This window comes from Pituophis catenifer, unplaced genomic scaffold (assembly GCF_029215685.1).
Source record: "Pituophis catenifer annectens isolate HBS135680 unplaced genomic scaffold, rPitCat1.0.hap2 SCAF_6, whole genome shotgun sequence".
In the NCBI taxonomy this organism is placed as follows: domain Eukaryota; kingdom Metazoa; phylum Chordata; class Lepidosauria; order Squamata; family Colubridae; genus Pituophis; species Pituophis catenifer.
In genome coordinates, this window is record NW_027256886.1 from 35,317,054 (window position 1) to 35,343,413 (window position 26,360).

Sequence of the window (26,360 nt, forward strand, 5' to 3'; positions counted from 1 at the left end):
CCCCCCCACACACACATCAATGAACATGGCTACATTACAAGACACAAAAATGGGGTTTGAAAAATAGAACAGCCACAAAACTTAGCTAAAATAGAAACACTTGTCTAGTACTCTCTCAGATTTGGTTAGTTGCAAAAGCCATTAAGAGATTTCAACATGTAGCACTTCCAACAAGCACCTTGAATTTCCCTGTCCTTTTTATTCACACCACCATTCATAAGATCTTTAATAGCAATATTACTTCTCTATAGAAGAACTCATGCTTGAGGATCCTTTGATACGTGAAGATAAAGTAATACTTAATTTTAGAATCTGTGTTTGCATTGATTCTGCAGATTCTGAGCTCAGTTAACTGAACAAACCAGCCTGTCTTTTTGTAACACCACAATCATAAACTCACACTCAGTGGTGGGATTCAGCCAGTTCACACCACTTCGGGAGAACCGGCAGTTAACTTTCTGAGCAGTTTGATGAACTGGTTGTTGGAAGAAATAATTAGGGCAGAGAACTGGTTGTTAAATTATTTGAATCCCACCACTGACCACACCGCAATCTAATGTTTAGTGCCAGTTAGTGTAGTGGTTAAGATTTAGGTGCCCATTTAGTGTAGTGATTAAGATTCTAGCCTAAAAACCAGGATATTCTGAGATATAATCGTGCCTTAGGTATGAAAGCCAGCTCAGTGACATTGGGCCAGTCACTCTTTCTCCACCCAGGTTCTTGTGGGGAAAATAGGAGGAGAAAGGAGTCTTAGGTATATTTGCCACCTTATTTAAAAAGTGATAAAAGTGGGATAAAAGAATCTAAAAAATAAAATGTCTTTTACAGTTGCAGGGCATGCTTCCCTGTTATTAATACAACCATGTTTTATTCACTCCTATATGCTATTTTATAACAGCAAATAACAATAGGCTAACTTGTACTTGACATGCTTGCCAATTTAGACTAAAGCGGCTTAGATTTAAATTTTCTCAATTATTATGCACCCTTAGTCGCGATGGGTCAGACATGACTTAGCAACTAACAACAACAAATCATGGTTAACTTTATCATGGTTAACAATTCAATTTTCATAGCTTCCATGATACTCTGAACTATAAAAGTAATTACACAAGCTGAGTTTGCACAACTTGCTAGACTAAAACTTGTGGTCTGGATAATAGTGTAGTGGCTTTTGCATGTCCACCTATGATACCAGTAAACTGCAGGTTAGTCTTAGAATGGTTTTACATTTTGAAACACTAGAATCTGTAGCTGGGGCTAAGGCCAAGAAGACACTGGCTTGGGGATCCAAAGTTTAGGGGATGCCCAACATTACCCCTCCTCCCAAATCGTTCTCAAAATACAAACTTTCACATCATCAGGAGATGACGCCATCAGTCACTGTAGCCTAGAGGCACTATATACCCTTGATTCAGCATTGATTTGAAAGATCCAGAAAATAGCAATAAAGTGAAGAAAATGAGTGAGTGTCATCTTTTGCTGGAAAGAAGAATGTTCTTTGATAGTTGATTCTGGGAATAGAATAAAATATTTTTTACATACACCTTTGCTTCAGTTAGATCACTGTTGTCAATGATTGGGAGACACAGACTCTGTGAGGTTTTAACCATCACTTCCATAAAAATGGAATCTGGAAGCTTTTCCATGCAAGAAGCAGTGAGAAGTAGAATTGGAGTCTGGTAGAAAAAAGTTCTCAATACTCTCCCCCCCCTCCCCGCCAGTCTTAATAATGGGTATTTTAGGCCATAGTGCCTGATTTCTGAGCACAAGGAGCTCCTATGGCCAAAAGACAGTGCAGTAATGTTGTCTTTAAGCAGGCTGGATTCATCTGCGATTATAAATGACAAAGCAAATTGCTTCAAAGTGCTTATCCAGTTTATGGTTCGGTGTAGCCCAGAAACCTTGCTTTTGAATCCAAGGTTCAAGCCAGGCTTGAAGCATAAAACCAGTTTGGTGTTTTGGAGCAATCACTTTAAAAGGATGCCAAATGCTAACCCACCCTTGTGACTTACTAAAGGAGGAAAAAATGCAAAGTGGCATGCGCTCCCATCCTTCTTTAGGAAACTCACTGGGCACGGCCGCTTAAGAATGCAACTCGGTGCGCCTGGGAACTAACTTGCCTGCCTGCCACGCATTCTGCCGCCGCCGCTCCGGCGAGTCCAAGCCTTAACTGTCCCCGATGGATCTTCTTAGCGCTTTAAGAGAAGGCTGATCCTTCGAACTCCGCCCCTAAGTTCCCGGGACGCCTCCGTCAGATCCCATCCCAATTGGCTGACTAGGATATGAATATGTATGTCCTGACCTGTGTGAATGAGGCGCTGTGCCCTCCCTCGCCGCCGCACAGAGAGGCTTAGGGAGCGTGCGGGACTTTGCTGAGCAATCGCTCTTCTGGTCGCTCGCGGCTCTGGAGCCGGCGTGGTCCTGTTGCCACAGAGCCCCGGGAGCTCCTTGCTTCTTCGCTGCCGCTGCCAGCCTCTTCCTCCTGCCAGGCACGCTGCTTCTCAGCCGGCCCCGTCTCCGCGCTCCTGCTTGCGACGCCTGCCGAAGAGATGCGGGGCCTGTCCGGATGGATGGTGCTGCTGGTGCTCGGCAGCTGGTTCCGTCTGCGAGCAAAGGGCGCCGTGCCGCTGCCTGGCTTTTATCCCTTCGGGCCGGCGCACGGGGACGCGGCCACCCCTCAGCAAGACGACGGCGGTTCTGGGCTCCAGCCCATCGCCGTCAAGTTCCCCTTCTTCGGTGCGACTCACACAGCGCTCTACGTGAGTAGTCGTCCCGTCGGGGCTAAGGAAAGTGCGGGCACCGCACTTGCTCATCTCTGCCGTTCCTTAATGAGAAGTCGTATGTCCCAAAGGTGCCTTTTTTTCAAGAGGCAACTGGACTTTCTGGTTTTTCCTTTGAAGACGTTTCGCTTCTCATCCAAGAAGCTTCTTCAGCTCTGAAAGGCCACTTGCCTCTTGCAAAAGCACCTTTGGGACAACCATGAGCTGGATGACTGAGAATCTCCATAGACGAGAAGTAGTATGCTTAGTGTGGAGTAATAATGCATCAGCCCTAGCCCCTTTCTATACAACATAATTTAGTTCTGAATATTTGTTAACTGCCATGCTTGCCATTGGGAATTTCCTCCCCATGATGTGCCTGCCAATTAAGTTGTTCTGCTATGTCAGATGTTTGCTTTTTTTGCTTCCTGCTCCAGGATGCTCTGTCTTCAAAGCATTGGGTACCGATCCTAAGTGTCTTACCCAAGCACAATGGATCTTACCCTTAATTGTAGTGCTTGGGACCCCAGCCTTTGAACCATTAGTACTAGTCCCAAAGGAAACTCAGATCTTAATTGACTTCCTAAAGATTAGAGCTGGAGGCTGATAATAAAACTTTAAGTATCTTGTTTAAAACTTCCCGCATAGTCCTCTTCTCCCCACATCCTCAAAGAGGATGCTAGAAAGACAATGGGGTCTTATGAAAGACTACATACCAATCTTCCCTGGATTGCTGATTAATGATCACGGAAGATGTAGTATAACACATTAGAGAAAAAAAAACAAGTTAGGAAAGCTGCTGAATTCACACAGAATCACCCATATTAACAGCCAGGTTTTGATTGCTCAGCCTGGCTAGATGGTGACACACAGCTGAACTTGGGTGATCTTAAAAAATTGAGTGGGGCCAAGTCTTTTAGAATTTGGATGGGAGATCATTAGGGGAATCTCAGGGCCAAAAGTTGAACTGGAATTTTTTTTGTTTAAAACCACTTCTATAATGATACTAAGATAATTACACAGATGTATCCATGTGTCCAGTACTCAAATTTGACTTGAGAGAGATTTTGCATTTACTGGATCATTAGGATAGAGAGATTGTTCCACTTACTATGATTGTCACTTAATATGACAACTTGCATGCAAGATAGTCAACTGTTATAATAAATTGTTCATAGTAAGAAAGTGAATATATAAGAAAGCAGTAAGAAAAGCCATCAATGGTTTGCAGGAGAGATGAGACAAAAAGGAGATCCTGGCTTCAAGTCCCAGTTTGTATTGAACAGTGCTAATCCTAGAGGGCAATAGGTTTTGTTTTAATGTAATTTATTTAAGTATTCCAATTTGAAAGACTACTCTTTGAATAATGTCATTTTTGGTGTTCTAGATTAAAAAAATAACACATGAAGGTTCTTTGCTCCTGATTGAAGTCACTGCTCCAGATCTAGTTTGACTATTAAAACAATTTTCCTGGAATCTGCTTTTTCCTTTTCTCTTATGGGTGTTTTCCAATCAAAGGACAAACCAAAAGGGTTAAAATTTAGGAGTTGTAAATTAAAAAAACCTGCTCCCTTTCAGTTATTTTGGAAAGCATCTGTAATCAGCTGAGATGTTATAGTTGGAGCTGGTAAGAGTTGTGCTCCAAAACATGTACAGGACAACCAGCTTGGCCAAGATAAGACAAGATGATGCTATAAAATCACTAAGGAGTTGTTTAGCTTTGTTTTTTAAGAGAAAACAAAAGAGGCAACATATTTGTCTTCTTGGCATCATACATACTGTATTTCTCATGTTGTAACAGCTTTTCAACTGTCCAGTAATTGTGGAAATTAAACTAGAATTCCTTCTCTTCTCATACCCCAAAGCAGATTTGCAGAATAAATATACTACTGAGTGCTTTGTAAATAATATGGTTAACAACTGGAGGTTGTGCAATCAACAAAAATCAGTATTAATCATAGCTAACCAAATAGTTGGCATAGCTTGGTGTTTAGGTTGATTTTCACAAATTGGTGTTCTTCAAATGTATTGGAATCTTGCTGGTTGAGATTTGTAGCTCCTATACAAATGGAAATTTATTGTATTTTAAACGTTGAGATTATTAGGAATACAGTGTGAATTAATGAATCCTTCAAACTAAGCTTGTTTTCCAAACCATTTAGCACTAATCATCATCAGATGGAAAAGCTATGATAGTTTATGATCTAACCTAGCTTTCTGGTAGCAGCAACAATACTATGGTTTGTATAGTGCTTTTCAAATTCAAATTCAAAAAATTTCACAAACAGCCCAGAAGGTGATGTTCATAATTTTTCCTGGGAAAGGCACACTTGGCCATGCTCCCAAAAGCAATTAGTAGGTCAAGGACTGAAATTGAATTTGATTCTACTCCTTTAAAATATAAATAAATTGTAATAGTATATAATTAGTAGAATTGTTTTTCAATCAGATACTAATAATTTTTGCCTTTTTTAAAAAAAGTATGTGTTTCAATGCACCTTCTGGGATCTGGAGGAGCTGTTTTTAAGGCTGTATGTTACCTGGTGCACAATCTAATCATAATATCATATAGCATGCAGTGTGGCAGTAGTATTATTCCCATAATAATAAACTGGAGGAGAGGGGGAAGAAGAAACAGTGTTTGGTAAGATTATCAACAGGTTGAGATTATCAGAAGGTTGAGATTATCAGCAGGATGAGACAGGGGACTCCTAGCTTTTTATCTATCTCCTGTCATCTTTCTCCAGGAAAATAGGCATTCAGTTTCAATGCTTTAGATAACTGTACCTAAAGAACTTCACAGAAATAATGTTTTGTGATTCCTGTACAGTAGTCTCCTTTTCCCTTCATTATTCCTCACCTTACATTGTTGAAAGACAGACCAGATAATCAGAAGCTTTTTGAGGTTTATGGAAGGATGGAGGGAAAAGAAAATTATTCTTTCATAAGTATCCTTTAATGTAACTTATCCTAGGATCAATATCTCCAGCAGCCATTGTTTCTCAGGCTTCAAATTTAAATAGAAGGCCGGACTTGGCCTCTACAATCTCCCTGAAAACTCTTAAAGGATAGGGGATCCCCACCCCCATTCCATAACAACTCCAATCTCCAATGTTAGAAATGAATAGCTTTATCTGCCTGCTAAGATTTTTGTCTCTGCCTTTTTTTGTTGTAAAGTCACTTATATTATTCCAAAACCATCTGGATTTACTTGGGGACAGTCAAACAGTCTAATTTAATTTAAGGCATCAAAGCTGTAACAGGATGTTGAGAATCGGAGTGTCTTTGCTGTATTAGGCAATTACACTCTGCAGCCAAGGAGGCATAATGGCCTAAATATTTTGGGTTCAAGGAAAAGCATAACATAGTCTTTCCAAATTCTTCTGCTACCCAGATTCATGGGCTGATGTAACTTGAGATTCTGTAAATTTGGAGATGATTTGCACTCCAGTATGATGCTTTAAAATTGTCACTTTCTCTGCTTTTCCTCATTGAAACCGATTCCAATAGTGCTTATAAGACTTCAGTTTTTAGGAGCTTCTATCCTCTTTGAGCTCCTTTTCCCACTAGTTTCCTCTGCCATGGAATGCTACTTATCATTGCTCTGGGAATATTAGAATTTAGTTCCTTGAAGTTTAAGATGTTTTCTACTGAACTTAATATTCTTTAACTTTAAGAACTCTACATTGCATGATCATGTCTACCAATGTGCCTGCTATTCCACCTCCTAAAGGATAGTTAATCTTATTGTCTTCCTCCATTGCCTCACTGTTTTCTTTTACCTGCCCATGATAGGAAATAGGAAATTCTTTTGTGGTGCTGATCAAGCAAAAGTTAATTTCCTGGACAAAATAATGAATGTTAACATTACTTCTGCTGAATTTGTTACTGCAGCAATACACAAATAGACTCAAAAGAAGTTAGGAAATGGATCCGAGAAAGAGATTCCTTTAACTAAGTCACCCAAAACCTTGACTCTCTGGATTTATTGTGATGCTTTAAATTTGACAGTCTGCCCACAGATACAGCTTTTGTCTTGCTTTTGTGATATGTGCCATAATTGTATATGATAAGCAAACAGATTTCTTGTTGTATTTATATATACATATCCCAGGAAGTATTCCAAGTAGTGATAGCTACTGTATCAGGGTACATGAAATTTGTGCGCATTTGAAAGTCCACAAAAAACATATTCTGCAACATGGAGGTGATAAGTATATTCAAAATATATTTTTGCAATGCTGTAATGGCAATTGTAGCATCATAAAATGCACTGAAATATAATTGTTATGCTATCCTCAGGCCCTAGAGGATTATCAGCTTGTTGACATTTTCTTTAGAAATATGTTTGTTTATAAGGATAATTTTTGGAGAAATTCCTTCTTGAAAGATGAGTTCAGCTGAAAACTTTCTCAGTTGACCCTCCTCTTATGTTCATTAAAACATGACAACACATTGAGTATTTTTGTTAATGGGGTTGGTTCAGAAATAGATTATACTCATATAATCTGAATGTTTGGCCTTATGCTAAATCTTTGAAATACAACATGAGACCATGAACAAACAAAGGCACTTCTAGTCCTCGCCCCATTCAAAACCCAAGATGAGTAACGGTGAAATGCTGTCATACACTGACAGGTGACTATTAGTCAAGTCAGCAAGAAAGACATAGGAGTGTTAGAATATTTTCATCACTATTTTTCATTCAGGAATGAGAGAGAGGATGCAATTTCCTATGAGTGATGCTATTTTGCCTGATCCATTTTGTTTTCAGCTTCTCTGATTCCTGTTGTGATGCATTTGGGGGTAGCATTGCAAGTAGATACATGGAAATAAACCAGCACATAAAGGGGATGGTTGTTCTAAGACCCCTTGACTATTTTGGATTTGTCAACACCAAATGGCTTGACTTCTCTCAATTTTGCAAACAGTATCAGAGCTTTATGTGGACATTCCCAAAGGTGATAGCCAGCAGTGCTCTGAAGCTGCCAAAAAGGCCAACAGAGGAATAGTATCAAGATCACACAAAGTCTTAATACTACTTTATACTGCACTAGTAAGAACACACTTGGAATGCTGCATCCAGCTTTAGTCACCATGATCAAAAAATATGTGTGACTCTAGAAAAAGTGTAGGGAATTGCAACAAAGAGGATTAGGGGACTGGAGGCTAAACCATACAATGAATGGTTACAGGAACTAGAAATATTTGGTCTAATGAAGAGAAGGACTAGAGGTCATATAATAACAGTCTTCCAATATTTGAGGGACTATCATAGAGAGGAGGAGGTCAACCTATTCTCCAAAGCATCTGAAAGCAAGACAAGAAGTAATGATGGAAGCTTAACAAAGAGAGATCCAACCTAGAACTAAGGATAAATTTCCTGTCAGTAAAAATGATTAAAAAATGGAACAACTTGCCTCCAAACTTGTGGGTTCCAACACTGGAGATTTTAAAAAAAGATTAGACAGCCATTTGTCTGGGCTGGGATAGGCCCGTGATGGCGAATTTATGGCACACGTGGCCAAAGTGGCACACGAAACCATGTCACCCGGCACAGGCGGCCTTGCCTGTTTATCTTTTGGGTTTCTGGCATGCATGCATGTGTGACAATCAGCTCTCCGCGCATGCAGCAGTGCTGAAAACTGGTGGGCATATGCGCACTGGCCAGCTGATTGTTGGGTGCACATGTACGCCAGAACCCAGAAATTCGGCTTTTCCAGAGCATGGCCCTGACGTTTTCCAGAGCGTGACGTTTCCACACGACCTTTTCGGCACTCGGTGCCAAAAGGGTTCGCCATCACTGGGATAGGGTCTCCTGCTTGAACAGGGGTTGGACTAGAAGACCTCCAAGGTCCTGTCCAACTCTGTTATTTATTTATTAGTTTGCCTCAGGAATCCTGATAATGCATTATTTTTGCATTAAAAAACCATAGAGACCAAAAGCTTCCAAGAAGGAAGGAGAAGTCATAAAGTACCCCTTCCCTTTTCGGCATTTTAAGGTGGTATAATTATTTGGTAGGAGGAACAATAGATAAAAGCATTTGATTTTTAAATACTTCCCTACATTGAAAACTCAGTTGCAGTTGGGAAGCTCCCTGTTTCATAGTTTAAAATGTGGCAGATCATTCAGAACATTATCTTCTACTTACATAATCTGAAATGGAACTACATTTTATAATCTGTTTTACATTAAATTATTATTATTCCTACATTATTATTTCCAAAATTCAGAGATGAGTAAACAACCTTTAGATCAGAGCTCCCCCACCCTGGTCCATGGACCAGCACCAGTCCATGGCATGCCAGAAACTGGGCCGCGCAAACAAGCAAAGCCCCCTCCACGAGATGCAGGCAACATGTGAAACATGTGGGCCGCGGAAAAACCTTTCTCCATTGAACTGGTCTCTAGTGCCCAAAAGGTTAGGGACCATTGCTTTAGATAACTTGCAAATCTGGGGGAGCGGGGGGTAGGGTGGCAGGGGTAGCAAAAGGACAAAAAAATTACATGATTCTAAACTGATAGTGGGCACATTGACTATTACTAAGGAAGAAGTCATTAGTTTTATTCATAGGGGTCACAGAATTTATTGTTTTAGAAATTACCGAAAGTTTGAGAACTTTTGGCTTAATGCAACATGTAAGCCTTGTCATTCTGTCTACTAACAGCATAGGAAAACTGCCCCACTCAAACTGGTTAAAAAGTTTTTTGTAAGATAATAAAACAAGACTCTTGAATGAAGCTTTGTCATTTAGCAGATCCTACATGGGAAAGCTGGTACGTAGGGCTGCGCTTGAAGACAACTCGGAAACTTCAACTGGTTCAGAATGCAGCAGCGCACACAATAATGGGGCTTCCTAATTTTGCCCATGTTACATCTTCATTGCAGAGGTTGACTAGCTTCCAGTTCAAAGTCCTGGTCATAACCTTTAAAGCCCTATGTGGCAGAGGTCAGACTATCTGCCGGATCAGCTTTTCCTAAGATGTCTACCATCCTAGCAGGTCAAATAGGGTGGGCACATGCCTAGGTCCTTCCCCTAAATGTTGAGATTTGAGGGGATCTAGGAATTGTGCCTTTTCATGGCATCCCCTCTCCTATGGAACACACTTTGCCCTCTGAAGTTTGGCAGGCCTCTACCTCCCTTATCTTCCTAAAGGTAAGGCTTTTCCCCTAAGTGCTGGGATAAGATTGAATGACTGCATATTAGAAGTTTGATTTGGCGACAGGTTTTGTTGTTTTTAATGTTTTAATGTGTTTAGTTTTATAGTCTTAATATGGTGTTATATGTTTTAACTTTTGATTGGGGGCTGCTCAGTTGCTTATGGACATCTATACTGTATAAATGTTTTAAATTAATGAAATAAATTAGTAAAGAGAATATTTGGACCAAACCAGGTGCTCTTTGAAGTGTTGGGACTACAACTTCCAAAATTGAACCCTTAGAATGTGGTCTAAATGCATCTGGATAACATCTGTAAAAAATGGAATCAGATGACATTATTTGTAATGTCTCCATTGAAGTGTGTATTTTTAACTTGTTGCAACAATACAAGAAGTACATAAGGTTGAAAATTCTGTCTATAGATACTGTAGAACATTGGCTAGTTATGCAAGGTTAATTTATTAGTTGAAAATAGCAATTATGTGTGTATGTCAGTCAGTAAACTTCATGATGGGTATTGATTGGGGAGAAAAACAGAGCTAAAGTTGGCAAAGGTATGCAAGAATTGTCAACTGATAAAAGACACAGTAAACATCTCAACTCTGGGAAAGGAGGGAGTATGAGAAAGAGACTCAAAACAATGGGATAAGGAGGGCAGAAGGAAATGGCAGGTTTTCAAGATACTGTTACTATATTACTATATACAGTATAATCTACAAGAGTAAAGAGGTGTGATGGCTCAGTGGCTTATTGATGTTGGAGATGGGTTTCTGCTCCAGTGGTTCGAGTCCTCACACTGTGTGCCTGGTTGAGTTCCTGTCATTCATCTCAGCTTCTGTCTACCTAACAGTTTGAAAGTGAATAGATAAATAGGTACCACTACAGTGGGGAGACGAGTTGGTGCTTCATGCAGGCAGTCAGATTCCTGTTCTCTGAACCTTCCTGGTTGTGGTGCCCAATTGCGAGGCAGTTCCACGGAGGGAGAGTGCCTTGGATGATGCTGCAGGAAGAGCTGCTGGTGCGAAGCCAGTTTGCCCTCTTGTGACACACCATGGGAAGCACATGAGCATGTCCTACAACAGAGTTGCTACCTTGGCAGCCAAACTACTACTTTACAATTGCATTGTAGTTTCCTGGCTAATGTAACAACACCATACATAATATTAATATATAATCTACAACAGTAAAGTGGAGTCCCAGTAATTCTTGCAGTATCTATTTCCCAATTTGGCTTCTCTCAAACAGCTGATTTTGGCCAATTGAAAAAAAAGAATGCTGGGGTATTTAACAAAAGTTAAGTCCTTAATTTTTGCATAAAGAATATTGAATACTTTCATGTGATATGTGTGGCTAAGATGTACAAGGCTTTTCTTAAGCTAGTTGGCAATATGTATGTGTCTATTTGTGTATGTATGTTTATATATGTATGTACGTACATATCGTGTTTCCTAAAAAATACAACCTACCCGAAAACAAGCCCTAGCCTGGTTTTCATGCCTGCGCCTAATATAACCCCTACCCCAAAAATAAGCCCTAGTTAAGTCCCACCCACTGTCTGGTTGTACAAGGTGGGGTGAGGTGCAGGTGTAAAAATAAAGCTGGGGTGGGGGGTGGAGCTGCCCCATGTGCTCAGCACCCGCTTACCGTAGAACTGCCGCAGCCAGGCCTCCCACACCTCAACACCTGTTGCGCTGTTGCCCAACTTCTGCAGGTACTTGTGGCTGCTTGCGGCCGGACACCATATGGCATATCACGCCAGTGCCACCGGTAAGACATCCCACAAAAATAAGTCCTGGTGCTTATTTTGGGTCTGAAAAGAAAATAAGACCAGGTCCTATTTTGGGGGAAACACGATATGTACGTATATATGTATGTGTGCGTGTGTATCCCGCAATGTTTAATTTGAATATATAATTAACACACAATATAATTAAAAAACAACTCCTTCAGTCCAGAATATGGTATTCAGTTTGGAAAAATTTTCTCAGCTGAAAGGAAGTTGAAGAGCAAGATGACCTAAAGAAAGGCCACAGGAATGGTTCTACTTCTCTTTATAGACAGTGATTCAGTGGATTAGTTGAGTGGCAGGCAGAAGGTTGGGTTAATTTGACTGTCTTTTACATGATAAAAAACGTCACAAGAAAGGTTTAAGAATGTCAGAAGATATTCTTATAATTTTTTTTTTGATTTTGTAAAAAAACCAGGTAGTAATAAAATACTGTGAATATTTTAGCTTTAGAATCTCTTTTCCTGGCGATCATAAGAAAAATATACCCATTCCATATTTTCCTCACAAAAGAGGACAACTCATCCTCTTCTTATTCATACGATAAGATAAAATTCTCAGATGTATGGGCTATACTTGACCCAAGGAAATCCATTACATTTCATCTTTAGGTGGGTACTTGAATGTTTTCCATATTGCGTAATTCCTGAGAAGTTGAGAATCTGTTTTTTGTTACACCACTCTAGATTGGCAGGACTTAGAAATTAATTGCTGCTTCAATTAAGTAAAGAAAATTGTTTCTTCACCAGAAACTAACATTGCAGGGAATGGTTAAGCTAGAACTTTCCACTGCAGTATATAATTCTCTAATTTTTCTCTTCTTCTTCTTCTTCTCCTCCTCTGGCTGGATTCCCTTACTGTGCTAAGCTAAGACTTTTTTTAACCATGGATTGCTGAATTGACTAAGTTCTGACAATATACTTAGCCACATATATTGCTGATTAATTGCATTGTCAGTAGTATACAATCATCCCCTTAATGCAGATCATTAAGTGAAGAATGTTGTAAAAAGATATTTAACTGAAGTTTTATCCGAAGCTACAGTGTTATTTCCAAATCAACATAACTTCTGAAATTTCTTTATTCACAGTATGGTATAGCAATAGCAATAGCACTTAGACTTATATACTGCTTAATAGTGCTTTTACAGCCCTCTCTAAGCGGTTTACAGAGTCACCATATTGCCCCCAACAATCTGGGTCCTCATTTTACCGATCTCGGAAGGATGGAAGGCTGAGTCAACCTTGAGCTGGTGAGATTTGAACTGCCGAACTGCAGCTAGCAGTCAGCTGAAGAAGCCTGCAGTGCTGCACTCTAACCACTGCACCACCTCGGTTCTATGAAAGTGTTTATGAGGAGATTGTTTGTCTTCTTGTATCTAATAGAAAGAAAGCTATTTAGAAATGCAAGGGCACACTTTTGAACAATCTAAAATGACTACTTTGGGTTTCTTATTACATAAAATTTTGATATTTCGATTGTTAAGTTATCCAGTTATTAATACTTAGACCAAAAATTTTAGAAGCATGGATAGTTTACCATTTCATTCATTATGATTTATACTATGTGTTCACCACAGTTCCTGACATTTATATTCTGATCCGAGTTTAATGGTGATTTTTCAGGTTTTTAAATATAAATATACTTACCTGTCTGCAATCAACTAATGATGTACTGAAAAAAAACAAATTTCTATGATACTTCTATGATCAGCATTTTACACTTGTATCTTACTCTTCTACCCCTTTTTTGTTATTCTTTCTCTTGATGTATATATGTCGGGTTGGGGCAGGTTTAGTAGCTTCTGTGCCTGTGTGCTACCTAATGGAGTCTGTATTTTTGCAGCTCTCTTACTGCTATATCTACTATAGCATCTTGTCTAAAGCGCTCTATTTGGGAGAAAATCACAGCTGGAAGTAATTCAGCATTGCTTACAAATCTGTACAGTTGGTCACTCATCTTGGGAATAAGGCTGTCCAGAACAGCAGCTCCAAAACCTGTGGCAGGACAAGCTTCCAGTTGAGGGATGGCAGGGAAAGTATCTCATGTGGTAGAAAACTCTGTACCTCTATGGCGTAACAGTCTATGTAACCTTGATTCCTGGCTATCCAACAATTCTCCTTCCCTCTCTTCGGTCTATTCTACTCCTAACCTTTGCTTCTGTATCTTTGACTTGTGGAATCTACCATTGGCCTCCAATTGATTTTTTATAATTAAAATTATATTTAAAAAAAAACCTTGAACCTTTCAAGATGTTGAGAGAATATCTAAATTTTGAAAGATCTCAAGGAAGATTGCCAAAATCTTGAGGAAATATTATGTACCAAGATTTTGGCTGCTGTCAAAGCATTTTTATGTGATGCCTTCACCATAGTCTAACATCAGTACTCTTACATTCCCAAACCAAGCATTGAGTTACATTGGAATAATGAAAATGTAGTCTACATTTCTAGGTATCTAATCTACTGTCAGAACCTGACTATGTGCCCTACTGTATATTCAAACTGCCAGTGAAGATGTAGAATGGTGCTTTCTCTTTCCTAGCATAGCCTCTTTGGGTTCCTTCTTTATTATGAATTTATATGCAAATGCAAATCAGTTTGCAAACTTGGACTCAAAATATTCACAGTGTAAATTTATGAAAGGTGGTTTGGTGTAGTGATTCAAGCACAAGACTAGAAACCAGGAGACGGTGAGCTCTAGTCCCACCTTAAGAAAGCCAGCTGGGTGACCATTGGCCAGTCACTTACTTTCAGCCCTAGGAAGAAGGCAATAGCAAACCACTTCTGAAATCATGCCATTTAGAGACTTATCCAGTCAGTCATCAGGAGACAAGATTGATTCAATGGAATCCTCACCATAAAAAAAAAAAGCGTAATGTGATTCAGTGCTGTGTTCCAAGTTGTCTCTATCAATATTTTGTCACTGTATTTTTTTAAATCTTAGTTGTCTCTCCAACCAAATTCTTTTCTGACAGAGACCAACTGATTGATTAATTTGCTTACTTGCTCGATTCCCCCCACCCTAAAAATTCATTTCAATTGCTCAGGTGTATACATTTCCACAGAGGGGCTAAAGGTTACAGACACTCTCCCCTACGATTCCTACGATTTCATTTTAAAATGCTATTGGTTCTTATTATGAGACCTCTTTATTTCGGATGGTCAAAAATATTCCCTCTCTTCCAACCATTTCTCTCATCTTATGTCTTTGTTTAACTAATTGGTCCTCCTCGGTTGTGTTCCTGATGCAGCTATTTGCAGCATAATGCCCCACAGATGTGCTGTAATTGAACTCTCATAATTCACAGCTAGATATCCTACCTATCTGCTGGTTAAAAGAGTTGAATTCCAAAACATCTAGAGAGAATCAGGTTCAGAAAAGCGGCCTCAATATGAAATCTATGTAGCTTCCAAAACTATTGTGTAATACTTTTATAATCTGAGAACCTGCCACCATTTGTGTGTGTGTGTGTGTGTGTGTGTGTGTGTGTGTGTGTGTAGAACCAATGCTGACTAGTATATTCTTTTTCTCCTTCACTGCTTCTTTTGTCAGCAATTTCTTTTTCCAAGAAAAAGATCAAAGAATAAGATTGCACATCCTTCTTGCATCACTCAGTTCAACCCTGCCCCCTCTAGACTACACTGGCTCAGCTCTAAATTTACATAGAATAGCTGTCAAGTCCTCCTATTCTTTATAACAGAGCCATATTGTTAGTGGCTTGCCTTTGGCTATGCTTTAAAAGGCAACATCAAGTGCAAAGGCAAAGATGAATCAGGCTAAGAAATCTTGTGCTGGATAAATTTTTAGGGTGTCATAATAAAGGCTTTTTCCTCCCTGTGGAACATGAAAGGGTCACTCTGAAAGGCTGAGGTGTCCTTTCTTCTAACTCTATAGCAGGGGTGTCAAACTTGAGGCCCACAGGCCAGATGCGTCACGTGCTGACCCTGCCCCCGCCCCGCCCAGTTTAGCGAAGGGGGAAAAAGTCCCAATACGTCACGTGACACCACCGTGATGACACGAGTTTGACACCCCTGCTCTATAGCATTACAGACCATATAACTACCCTGTTTCCTCCAAAATAAGACATCCCCTCATAATAAGCCCAATTGGGGTTTTGAGCGCATGGCAATAAGGCCAGGCGCTTATTTCAGGGTTCAAAAAAATATAAGACAGGGTCTTATTTTCGGGGAAACACGGTAGTCCCAACTTCCCATTATAGCTGCTGTCCTTTTTCACAGGAGGCAATGGACCAACTCGTTCAGTACTATCATGCATATATGCAACAACTTGGTACCTCAGAGTACTTTTGCTTGTGTTCAGTACAAGAATTGATGGGGTAGAGTCTCCTTTAAGAAGAAAATGATGCTTTCAATATGTGGGAGGAATTAATATAAAATTTAATTCCTAATATCTCCCCAAAACCAAACTCCTTTTGCCCCATATGACAGGCAGAAATTATAAGTGTTCTGTTTTTATGTTTTAAATTTGAGCACTCTTGAGAATAGAAAACCAGAGCATTCACTGAATAAATAAATGTTTGTTCAGGGACTTTATCTTAGTAGTAGTTTATCTGCTTTGTATAAAAATGCATAAAACGTAGCATACCAAAGCTCCTTAAAGTATAATAATAATCACTTAAAATAAAGTAAAAGATGATGTCATACCATTAGTCTCCAAATGTTCTGTGGAAAAGCTCTGTTCTAAACAATTTCTGCTGTGCCATCAGAATGGATGCCAGCTTAGCTTCAGAAGAGAAACTATTCCATAAAATAAGGACCATCACCAAAACACTGTTTGGTGTCCCAACCTCCCTCACACATTAACGAAGGTAACTACTGCTAAGAAAAATGTTAGATTCTGATTTAAGCAATCTGTCCTAGAGAACCTGGAATTCAAGCCATATAGAAGTTTACAATATAGATTAAAAGCAGCACTGTGAATCGCAACACAATTTACTGGAACCCCAATGCAGGCGTCATAGCACAGAAGCTACAAGCTTACAACCAATAGATAAGTTGCTGTATTTTGCACCAACTACAAACTCTGAATGGAATTAAAAGATATAGTGCATTGCATATATAGTGCATTGCAACAGTCTAACTATGTGGTGATAAGGGTATGAGTTACTATAATCAGGTCCTCCTGCTCCAGAAAGAGACACAGTTGATACATAAATGGAAAATGGCCTAAGGTTCCTCTGGTCAGTGCTTCTCCCTGCTCATCCATCAATAGCTGTGAGTCCAGGAAGCTCCAAAATCATGGACCTATGCTTTCAAGGGAAGTATCTACCTGACCTGGGTTAACACTGGAACTGATGGTCTTTCTGAATGAACATTACTTATGCTCCTAGACATCAAAACCACCATAGCACCTTCAGTCCAGTCTAAGGTTGACATATAACTGAGTTATTATCAGTATATTGATGATATTCATCTGAAACTGACAGATACTTCTCCTAGACGTTCAAGTAGCTTTTGAAAGGTAGAGGGAGACAGACAAACTATAGGCATCCTTGTTGGTCAGACACCTATAGCCTTAGTGAACAATCCATAGGCCTCTCTCCTTGGCCACTTGAAAGGAATTTGCAGGCTGCAGTCAAGGCCTGGCTGGGGGGGGGGTTTGGGTAAGGTCAGACACTTGTCAGTTCTGCTCTAATTTTTTTTAGATATTTAGCAATTGTAAAAATAAACTAATGAAAGGAAGAATAGCATCATACCATAGTTATGGGAATGCCACCCTGCTTATATCATTTTTTAAGTTAAAATGGATTACCTGAAATATGCAATGGTACCAGTATATGCACTGGTATGCACATATTATAAAATCAGTATATTTATGATTTTTTAATAATTTTATTTGTTTGACAAGTGCAAGGAGAGGACTGGCTCTTTGAGATTTCCACATACTGCATCTGCGAGATTATTGAGTCCTTTGCCAGTACAGGGATTATTTAAAATCTGACTACAGTAGTGAAATATTTCCAGCTCAGGGCAAATTCTTAGTACAGTATGCATATATTAACTTGTGAGATAACGCTTCAAGGAAGAAAAATTGCACAGGTAAATGAAAAGGAGGCAGATCATCTAAAGGGAGGAAAAATGTAACTTTGTAACCTCTTGCTCAGGACCAGAATTAACATTATATCAGATTACCAGAATACCAGAGACTTGAAACAAGAGGTATTGTGTAAATCCATATCTCCTGCTGCAGAAACAGAGAGTAAGAATATTCTGCTCCCATTGTCATTAGGATTAAGAGCAGAAAGTTTAAGCCTTAGCTTCCATTTGTGAATGATTTCAGACCTGACCCCTCTGGTCTGTGTTACATATGTTCTCCTTAGCAATGTTTTATTTGGCAGCAATCACATGGGGATGACTCCAGGGAAGTAAGACGCACTAAAATGAAATAGTTTGATGCATGTCTCCTTTGGGAAGTGAGGGGTGTAACTTTAAAGGAGGATTTTTTTTACCTCATTAACATACTGAACTCTGGCTTCCACTGACAGCTGTAGTGGGAGTAGCTAAATAGAAGATTGGCCAAGGCTTCTTTTCCACACAAGCATCAAAAGCAGATGTTTGTGGAATCTTGCCTGAATTTTCCTCATGGGCAGTGTTGGTGCCCTTATGATTGTGCTCTAAAAGGCAGAATTGGGGATAGAAAGGAGAAATCAGAGGAGCCAATGAGTGATATGAAGTGTCTCTCTCCACTCTCAAACTTGCTACTTGTGTACAACAATGATTATTATGCAATGGTATTAAGATAAAAATCCTTCCCGGCATGTCTTATAACTTCTATAGAATGTGCTATTGAGATAAAGCATGCCATCCTAGAAGATCTGCTTTGCCAGTCCTTCAGATTGGCAGGATGAAGAAAGATGACTCCGAACAGACTCCAAATGAAGCAGAAGATTAAGGTTTTAATCTTACTCAGAAATCTCCTGTTTCATTCAGTTTTAATAGGTTTAAATGACCTATCCTCTATGGAAGGGTGTACTTGTAGAGATGTAAAAGGAGATAAGAGATTGTTATAATCATTGTATACAGGAATCTTTCTTCCTGGAATAAATAAATCTATTTTGGGTTCTCTGTTCTGGAATAATAGAAAACAAGTCTTGACTCTCTCAAATATTTTTAGATATTTTTCAAGTGCTGTTATATCCATACATAAATCATGTATTCTCAAGGATAAACATTTCCAGTTCCTTCAATCTGTCTTCAAAGATTTTGTTTATAATTTCCTGGTCGTTCACATTGCCCTTTTCTGAACCTATTCCAATTTATCTAAATTAATTTTAAAGTGTGCTTCCAAAATTGGACTCAATATTGAAAGAGGGGAAAGGGTGATCAGTACGTAATATTACAGTTACTTCTCAGGATTTTGAAACTATTGAATAAGCCAAAAAGTGAATTTACTTTTTTTCGTTTTGCAGTAACATCCTACTGACTCATATTCAGCCTGTAAGCAACTACAGGTGAAACTCGAAAAATTAGAATATCGTGCAAAAGTTCATTTATTTCAGTAATGCAACTTAAAAGGTGAAACTAATATATGAGATAGACTCATTACATGCAAAGCGAGATAGTTCAAGCCTTGATTTGTCATACTTTTGATGATTATGGCTTACAGCTCATGAAAACTTCAAATTCACAATCTCAGAAAATTAGAATATTGTGAAAAGGTTCAATATTCTAGGATTAGAGTGTCCCACTCTAATCATTTAATTAAGCCATAACACTTGCAAAGGGTTCCTGAGCCTTTAAATGGTCTCTCAGTCTGGTTCAGTAGGAATCACAATCATGGGAAAGACTGCTGACCTGACAGTTGTGCAGAAAACCATCATTGACACCCTCTATAAGGAGGGAAAGCCTCAAAAGGTAATTGCAAAAGAAGTTGGATGTTCCCAAAGTGCTCTATTAAAGCACATTAATAGAAAGTTATGTGGAAGGGAAAAGTGTGGAAGGAAAAGGTGCACAAGCAGCAGGGATGACTGCAGCCTGGAGAGGATTGTCAGGAAAAGGCCATTCAAAAGTGTTGGGGATTTTCACAAGGAGTGGACTGAGGCTGGAGTCAGTGCATCAAGAGCCACCACACACAGACGGATCCTGGACATTTGTCAAGCCGCTCCTGAACAACAAACAACGTCAGAAACGTCTTACCTGGGCTAAAGAAAAAAAGAACTGGTCTGTTGCTCAGTGATCCAAAGTCCTCTTTTCTGATGAGAGCAACTTTTGCATCTCATTTGGAAACCAAGGACCCAGAGTCTGGAGAAAGAATGGAGAGGCACACACTGCAAGATGCTTGAAGTCCAGTGTGAAGTTTCCACAGTCTGTGTTGATTTGAGGAGCCATGTCATCTGCTGGTGTTGGTCCACTGTGCTTCATTAAGTCCAGGGTCAACGCAGCCATCTACGCAGGAGATTTTGGAGCACTTCATGCTTCCTTCCACAGGTGAGCTTTATGGGGATGCTGACTTCATTTTCCAGCAGGACTTGGCACTTGCCCACACTGCCAAAAGTACCAAAACCTGGTTCAATGACCATGAGATTACCAGCAAACTCGCCTGACCTGAACCCCATAGAGAATCTATGGGGCATTGCCAAGAGAAAGATAGAGACATGAGACCAAACAATGCAGAAGAGCTGAAGGCCGCTATTGAAGCATCCTGGTCTTCCATAACACCTCAGCAGTGCCATAGGCTGATATCATCCATGCCACGCTGCATTGAGGCAGTAATTGATGCAAAAGGGGCCCAAACCAAGTACTGAGTACATATGCATGCTTATACTTTTCAGAGGTCCAATATTGTTCTATGTACAATCCTTGTTTTATTGATTTCATGTAATATTCTAATTTTTTGAGATTGTGAATTTGGGGTTTTCATGAGCTGTAAACCATAATCATCAAAAGTATGACAAATCAAGTCTTGAACTATCTTGCTTTGCATTTAATGAGTCTATCTCATATATTAGTTTCACCTCTTAAGTTGCATTACTGAAATAAATGAACTTTTGCACGATATTCTAATTTTTCAAGTTTCACCTGTAGTATTTCAAGACTATTTTATCACTGACGTTACCAAGCTAGGTATTCCACATCGTTCTCCTTTATTTTATAAAGGAGTAACTGCATTGTCTTGAGTAAATGTACAGTAGTTACATTTGGTTTATTTTTCTAACTGATTATTATGGCTCATTTTTAAGCAGCATGATTCCCTCCTCCCGCTAAAGTAGAATGGGCAGAGATAAGCTCTAGGAGGCAGTTAGCTCTCATTTCCACCTCGAAGATAGTCCAAAATCATGCTATCCAAAGTAGGCAAGTTTGGATAGCATGATAGAAAACCTGCATGAGGTTTTCTGTGCTGTCTTTACCCAAGAGGTTCAGTTCATTCTGAAAATGAGTAAGAGCTGGATACTTCGAGACCGTCTTCTGCCACCAGTAGCCTCCCACCGGCCAGTTCGCTCCCACAGAGAGGGTCTCCTCAGGGTGCCATCGGCCAAATTATGTCGGCTGGTGACACCCAGGGGGAGGCCCTTCTCTGTGGGAGCCCCTGCCCTTTGGAATGATCTGCCCCCAGAAATTCATAAAATCTCTGATCTCCGTGTGTTTCGCTGTGCCCTCAAAACCATGTTGTTCCACCAGGCGGGGCTATCAATGTAAAGATTTTAATTGGTTTTAAATGGGATTTTAAATTTGGGGTTTTATAAATTGGGCCTATTATTTAATAATTTTAATTATTTTTAAATTTTGTCTGTCTTGTGTTTTTAATTAGGCTGTACACCGCCCTGAGTCCTTCGGGAGAAGGGCGGTATAGAAATAAAATAAATAAATAAAATAAAATAAATAAATAAGAGCGGAGAAGCAATGTTAGTTGAGGGACAACTTGTCTCCCATTGTATTTACCTGCCCAATCTGATCTGGCAGGATTGGGTGCTTTTGGTTCTTTCGATCAAACAATGTCCTCTATCGGCACTCTGGAAGTTGCCCTTCTCAGTACTGCCCTCTGGAATGAGATCCCTCTAGATTTGAACTGTGTCCACCCCACTGATGTTTTGAAAGGCCCTCAAGGCCTGGATGAAGAGCTATGCCTTCTTTCTTCTTTTCCTTGTTCCCCCTTGGCTTAGGTATCTTTGCCATCTTTCCTCTTTTGTTTTCTGTTATTTTCTTGTTTTAATTTTTAATAAAATGTTGTGAAATAACCCAAATCTCTGGGAACTGGGAGGCGTATAAAATAAAGTAGCAAAGCAGCAACTAAATGCCTTTAATGGCTACAGTGGCCATGCATTCCTAATGATAAAAAACAGTCCTTTATTTTTTTTTAAAAATCTGCTCTTCAGATTTATTTAATTTTATTGCTTGTTTCCTTGGGTTTCTCTTGAATTTTTCTTTGTAAAACCAAACTATAAATATAAACATTTTTAATTCTTATAAACCTCTTTCAGATTTGCCCCTTTTTTCAGATTTCAGATTTACCCATCATTTTTTCCAAGAAAATATGGTCACTTCATTTATGTCACTACATTACTGGATGGCCTTCTATGGCCCTTCCACTGATGAGACTGATCATTGTTGCCTCCAACCATAGAAATTTCCCATTGCTGATTTAGTATAATGACTGATGTGAACCCAGGATTGTGGCTTTAAAAACATGAGTTAGTTGTTTGTTTGTTTGTTATCTAATCACCGTGTTTCCCCGAAAATATGACCTACTCAGAAAGTAAGTCCTAACTTGATTTTTATGCATGCCCAATATAAGCCCTACCCCCCAAAATAAGCCCTAATTAAGACCCCGCCCACTCCAGGGTACACAGGTAAAAATTAAGCTAGGGTGGGGATTGGGGGAGTTGAAGCTGCCCTACTACTTACCTTCGGATAGTTGCAACCAGGCCTCACACACCTTGGCCCATTTCTTTTGCTGCAGCCGGCAAGGCTTTCCTGAAGGTCTCTGTAGCCAATAACAGAGCTTTGGATCAATCTGGAGCTCTCTTATTTGCTACAGAGGCCTTCAGGAAAGCCTTGCTGGTCTTGCCTGTCGAAGAAGTTCCTGAAGGCCTCTGACAGTGAAAAGGACACAAGTGAGGTGAGTCAGTCACCCCCCCCCAAAAAAATAAGACTTGGTGCCTTTTTTGGTGGCAAATATATACATGTATGTATGTATGTATGTATGTATGTATGTATGTATGTATGTATGTAGCTAGATAGTAGCTTAACATGATATGTTAAATTAACAAGAGCATTCCCCCCCTCAAAAAAATTAATAATATTTGGTTTGTTACTTTTCTACTAAAACCCGTAGAAACTTGTGGGGAATTTCAGATGCATTCTGTGTTTCATTTGTTTGTGCTATTTAAGCCACTTCTTGGTGTGGGGGTGGGTTGTTTTGTTTTTTGGATTTCTTAAATGTCAAAAGAGCACCATATGTTTCCCAACACAATGATGTTTACTCTCTTTTTCATTTATGCCCCCCACCCCTGATGAACATTAATAAATTGTAGGGTTCACCCAAAAGAGTGTACTGTTCTTTGCACCACTGCGTGAAGCTTGGGGATATTCTATTTTTATCCCTAAAGCCATTGGTCTAGATATGACCAAAGCTCATCTGGAGTAAGTAAAAAAGTACATTTCATTGTGAAATTGTAAGATTTCCAGCTAGGGAAAGGTCTTAGCTATAAATAAAAAAGGCTTGTTATTCTGCATCAATACTAGCTGCCATTTTGCTGAGATAGATTTTGTTTCTTGCCTGAGTTACATGGGTGGTGCCTGGATTGGCTTGTGTATTGCTGGACTTTTTTATTCTAGAAGTTCAGCTTGATTTGGCTTGAGAGTGTTTTTCCCTCTGTGACGTTTCTGGGTTTAATTTAGATTCTCTCTCAACGCGCGTGCACACGCGCACACACACACACACACACACACACACACACACACACACACACACACACACATTGTTCTGCTTTTATAGGTTGTGTTTATCATTTTCCTCGTTAGTTGCTTTACAGATTCTGAAAACAGTTTCCGCTTGAAGGCACCTTTCATGGCACATGTAATCAGCAGGTAGGTCTCTAGAGTTCTGACAAATGGCAACAATTAGAAATGGGGGCTTCTCTAGGAAAGCCTATGACCCCATTCCTGATGTGATTTCTTGGAATATGTACAAAGTTTGGAGTTTGTGATTCATATACCTCTACTTTGTGCATTCATGGAATGCATCTGCATTTAATTTGAAAGTGCATTTTAAGATAAATGCATAGACTTTCAGAAATTGTTATTTATAAACTGGAAATCACATCTTAAAAGCTCTGTTTAAAATTGTATACTGTTATCCAGCCAATTCTAATAGAATATAAATGATAAGAAGATCCACTATGCAACTTTCCTTAAGTCTCACTTTAGAGGCAATTATATTTTAGCCTGGCATATGTGAATTGTTGACTCAGAGAATGCAAATAAGATTTATACTGGAGGAGCTTAGGAGAGAAATAAAGGTAAGGTTTTCTATCATGTTCAGTTATTCACTAACATCTTACAGTATATGATTCTAACATCTATGAAAAAGTGAAGCTCTTGAGTGACATAAATTAATATTCTAACAGCATATAGAGTTGTGACATATTATGCTAAAACATATTTTAACCGGTTTATTGAATACATCGCAACTGGGTAAATTTATTGAGCATATTAAGTCAAATCATCCACAAATCAGTGGTTAGATTCTACAGAATTCTAAGCCAAAAATAAGCCATTTTACTGGTTTAGCACATTGTGAATCCATTCTGCACATCAAGAAACTCATGAATGAGAACTGTCTTCATCACTGACCCTGGATTGGATTCCTGAACCTACGCACTAAAATAAGTATTTATTATTTCTTTGTTATTATTTATGTTTATATTCAGATTGACTTCCAACTTCTTGTGGCAGTTTACATGGGGATCTTCCTTTCTTTTACTCCCCCAAAAGCATCTCTGTAAAGTAGATCAGCTGAGAGAGATCCAAAGTCACATAGGAAGTTTTTATGGCTGAGGCTAGACTTAAACCTCAATCTTTCCAGCCCTAAACCAGCACTTTAATCATTGTATCACAGCTATAATTGGGAGATTGATCTTTGCCATTTAAAGTTGTGAAGAATGAATAAGTATCTTTGACATGGTTGCATTTCTTTGTTATGATTTTGTATTATGAAAGTAGTCTTTCCGATTCTCCAATCTGTATACATAAAAAAGATACCTGCACATCTCTATTAAGAATTCATGAATATATTAAGGATCTATTTATTTGATATGAAGTGGTAAAAAATTTTTCTACAATAACAGCTTTAACAGCTCATAACATTCAAAGTAAGTGTTACTAAAACCATATGCTTAACTATTACTTGTTAGAAGTAAATAGTTTGATTTACTACCATGTAAATATGTTGAAGCTTGCAATGACTGCTTGTTATGATCCCTTGTTTATTGTATGGATATGGTGATAGCATCTAAATAATCTGCATTGCTTTGAAAATCCAAACTAGTTTGAAGCAACTCTTTCAAAAAAAAAAAATCTTGGCTTCTGCTTCATCCCATATTTCTTTAATAATAGGAAGAATGTTCCCATGTGGACATTAAAAGGTTACTAAGAATTTATGAAACAGTAATCTTATTCCCCTTAGTCATGGCAATAACTCAACATATGTTTATACAGAAGGGTTGCCTCATACAAATGCTGACCCGAGGGGTTGCTATACCAAATTCTTCAAGAATATGTTGGGTAAGCAATGGAGCTAATGTCCAGAAGATGTAGAAGTTTTGTTTTGTTTTGTTTTATGCCCCACCCCAAGCTAGGAAGCAAAATGACAACAAATAGCAATAAGTTAAAAGTATAGGAAAAGTGTGTACCATAGGTGTCCATCTGGATAACAATTTCAAAAAGGCTCACAAGCAGAATTAATTTCTTGACATATTTTGCAACTTTGGTAGAATAAAGATCTGCTGCATTAAGTAGATCTTTAGTTATCTGCTATGAAGTTTCTTATTTATAGCTTTTCTGGACTCCTTTATACTACAGTGTCTACATCAATTCAAAGAATTGCTAAAACAGAGTGGCACTATGAATATTTCTCATTAACACCCAGTAGAAGTCACCTAAGAAAAATTTGGATGATTCAAATGTCCAGAGAAGAAATGGTGGACTGAAAATGGCTCTGCTAAAAGTGAAGCTGATAACCATGGTGGAATGAAGAGCTGGTGAGGAGACTGGCTCTTTGTAATTCCTCTCTGGACAAAGAGAGGATTTGAGGTTACCCACAAGTGCTCCATACAGTTGCTCCTCGCAAGGAAACCACAAGACAGTGGCCTCTGATGGGTTTCTCTGGGAGATGAGGGAATAACCAAAAGACACTGGCTTTGCAAACTTCTTTTTCTAATTACTTTTGGAAATTGCTTGTTAACGGTTTTTCAGCTATTACAGTAGGAACTTTTGAATCAACAAGTTTTACAGATTTGGGTGAGTTTCCTTCAATCCTTAGTGAAATAAATTTTAAAAACAAGTTTAAAGACTTAAAAATATTTTGGAATTAACAGCAAAAAGATGATTAGAACTTTGATTTTGGAAAGTTACAAATGGACAGATAGATTTGAAAGAATACTTTGGAAATAATTGTAGAAATCCTTC

At 38.9% G+C, this 26,360-nt stretch overlaps 1 protein-coding gene across 1 annotated transcript in view; it reads left to right on the forward strand.

Annotated features, from left to right (window-relative positions):
- The first annotated feature begins 2,552 nt into the window (after positions 1–2,552).
- Positions 2,553–26,360, forward strand: part of SNED1 (sushi, nidogen and EGF like domains 1) — a 77,841-nt gene continuing 54,033 nt past the window's right edge. Inside the window, exon 1 of the mRNA XM_070946557.1 lies at positions 2,553–2,762. Coding sequence (XP_070802658.1) covers positions 2,553–2,762 — 210 coding nt within the window. The remainder of the gene's footprint in view (positions 2,763–26,360) is intronic.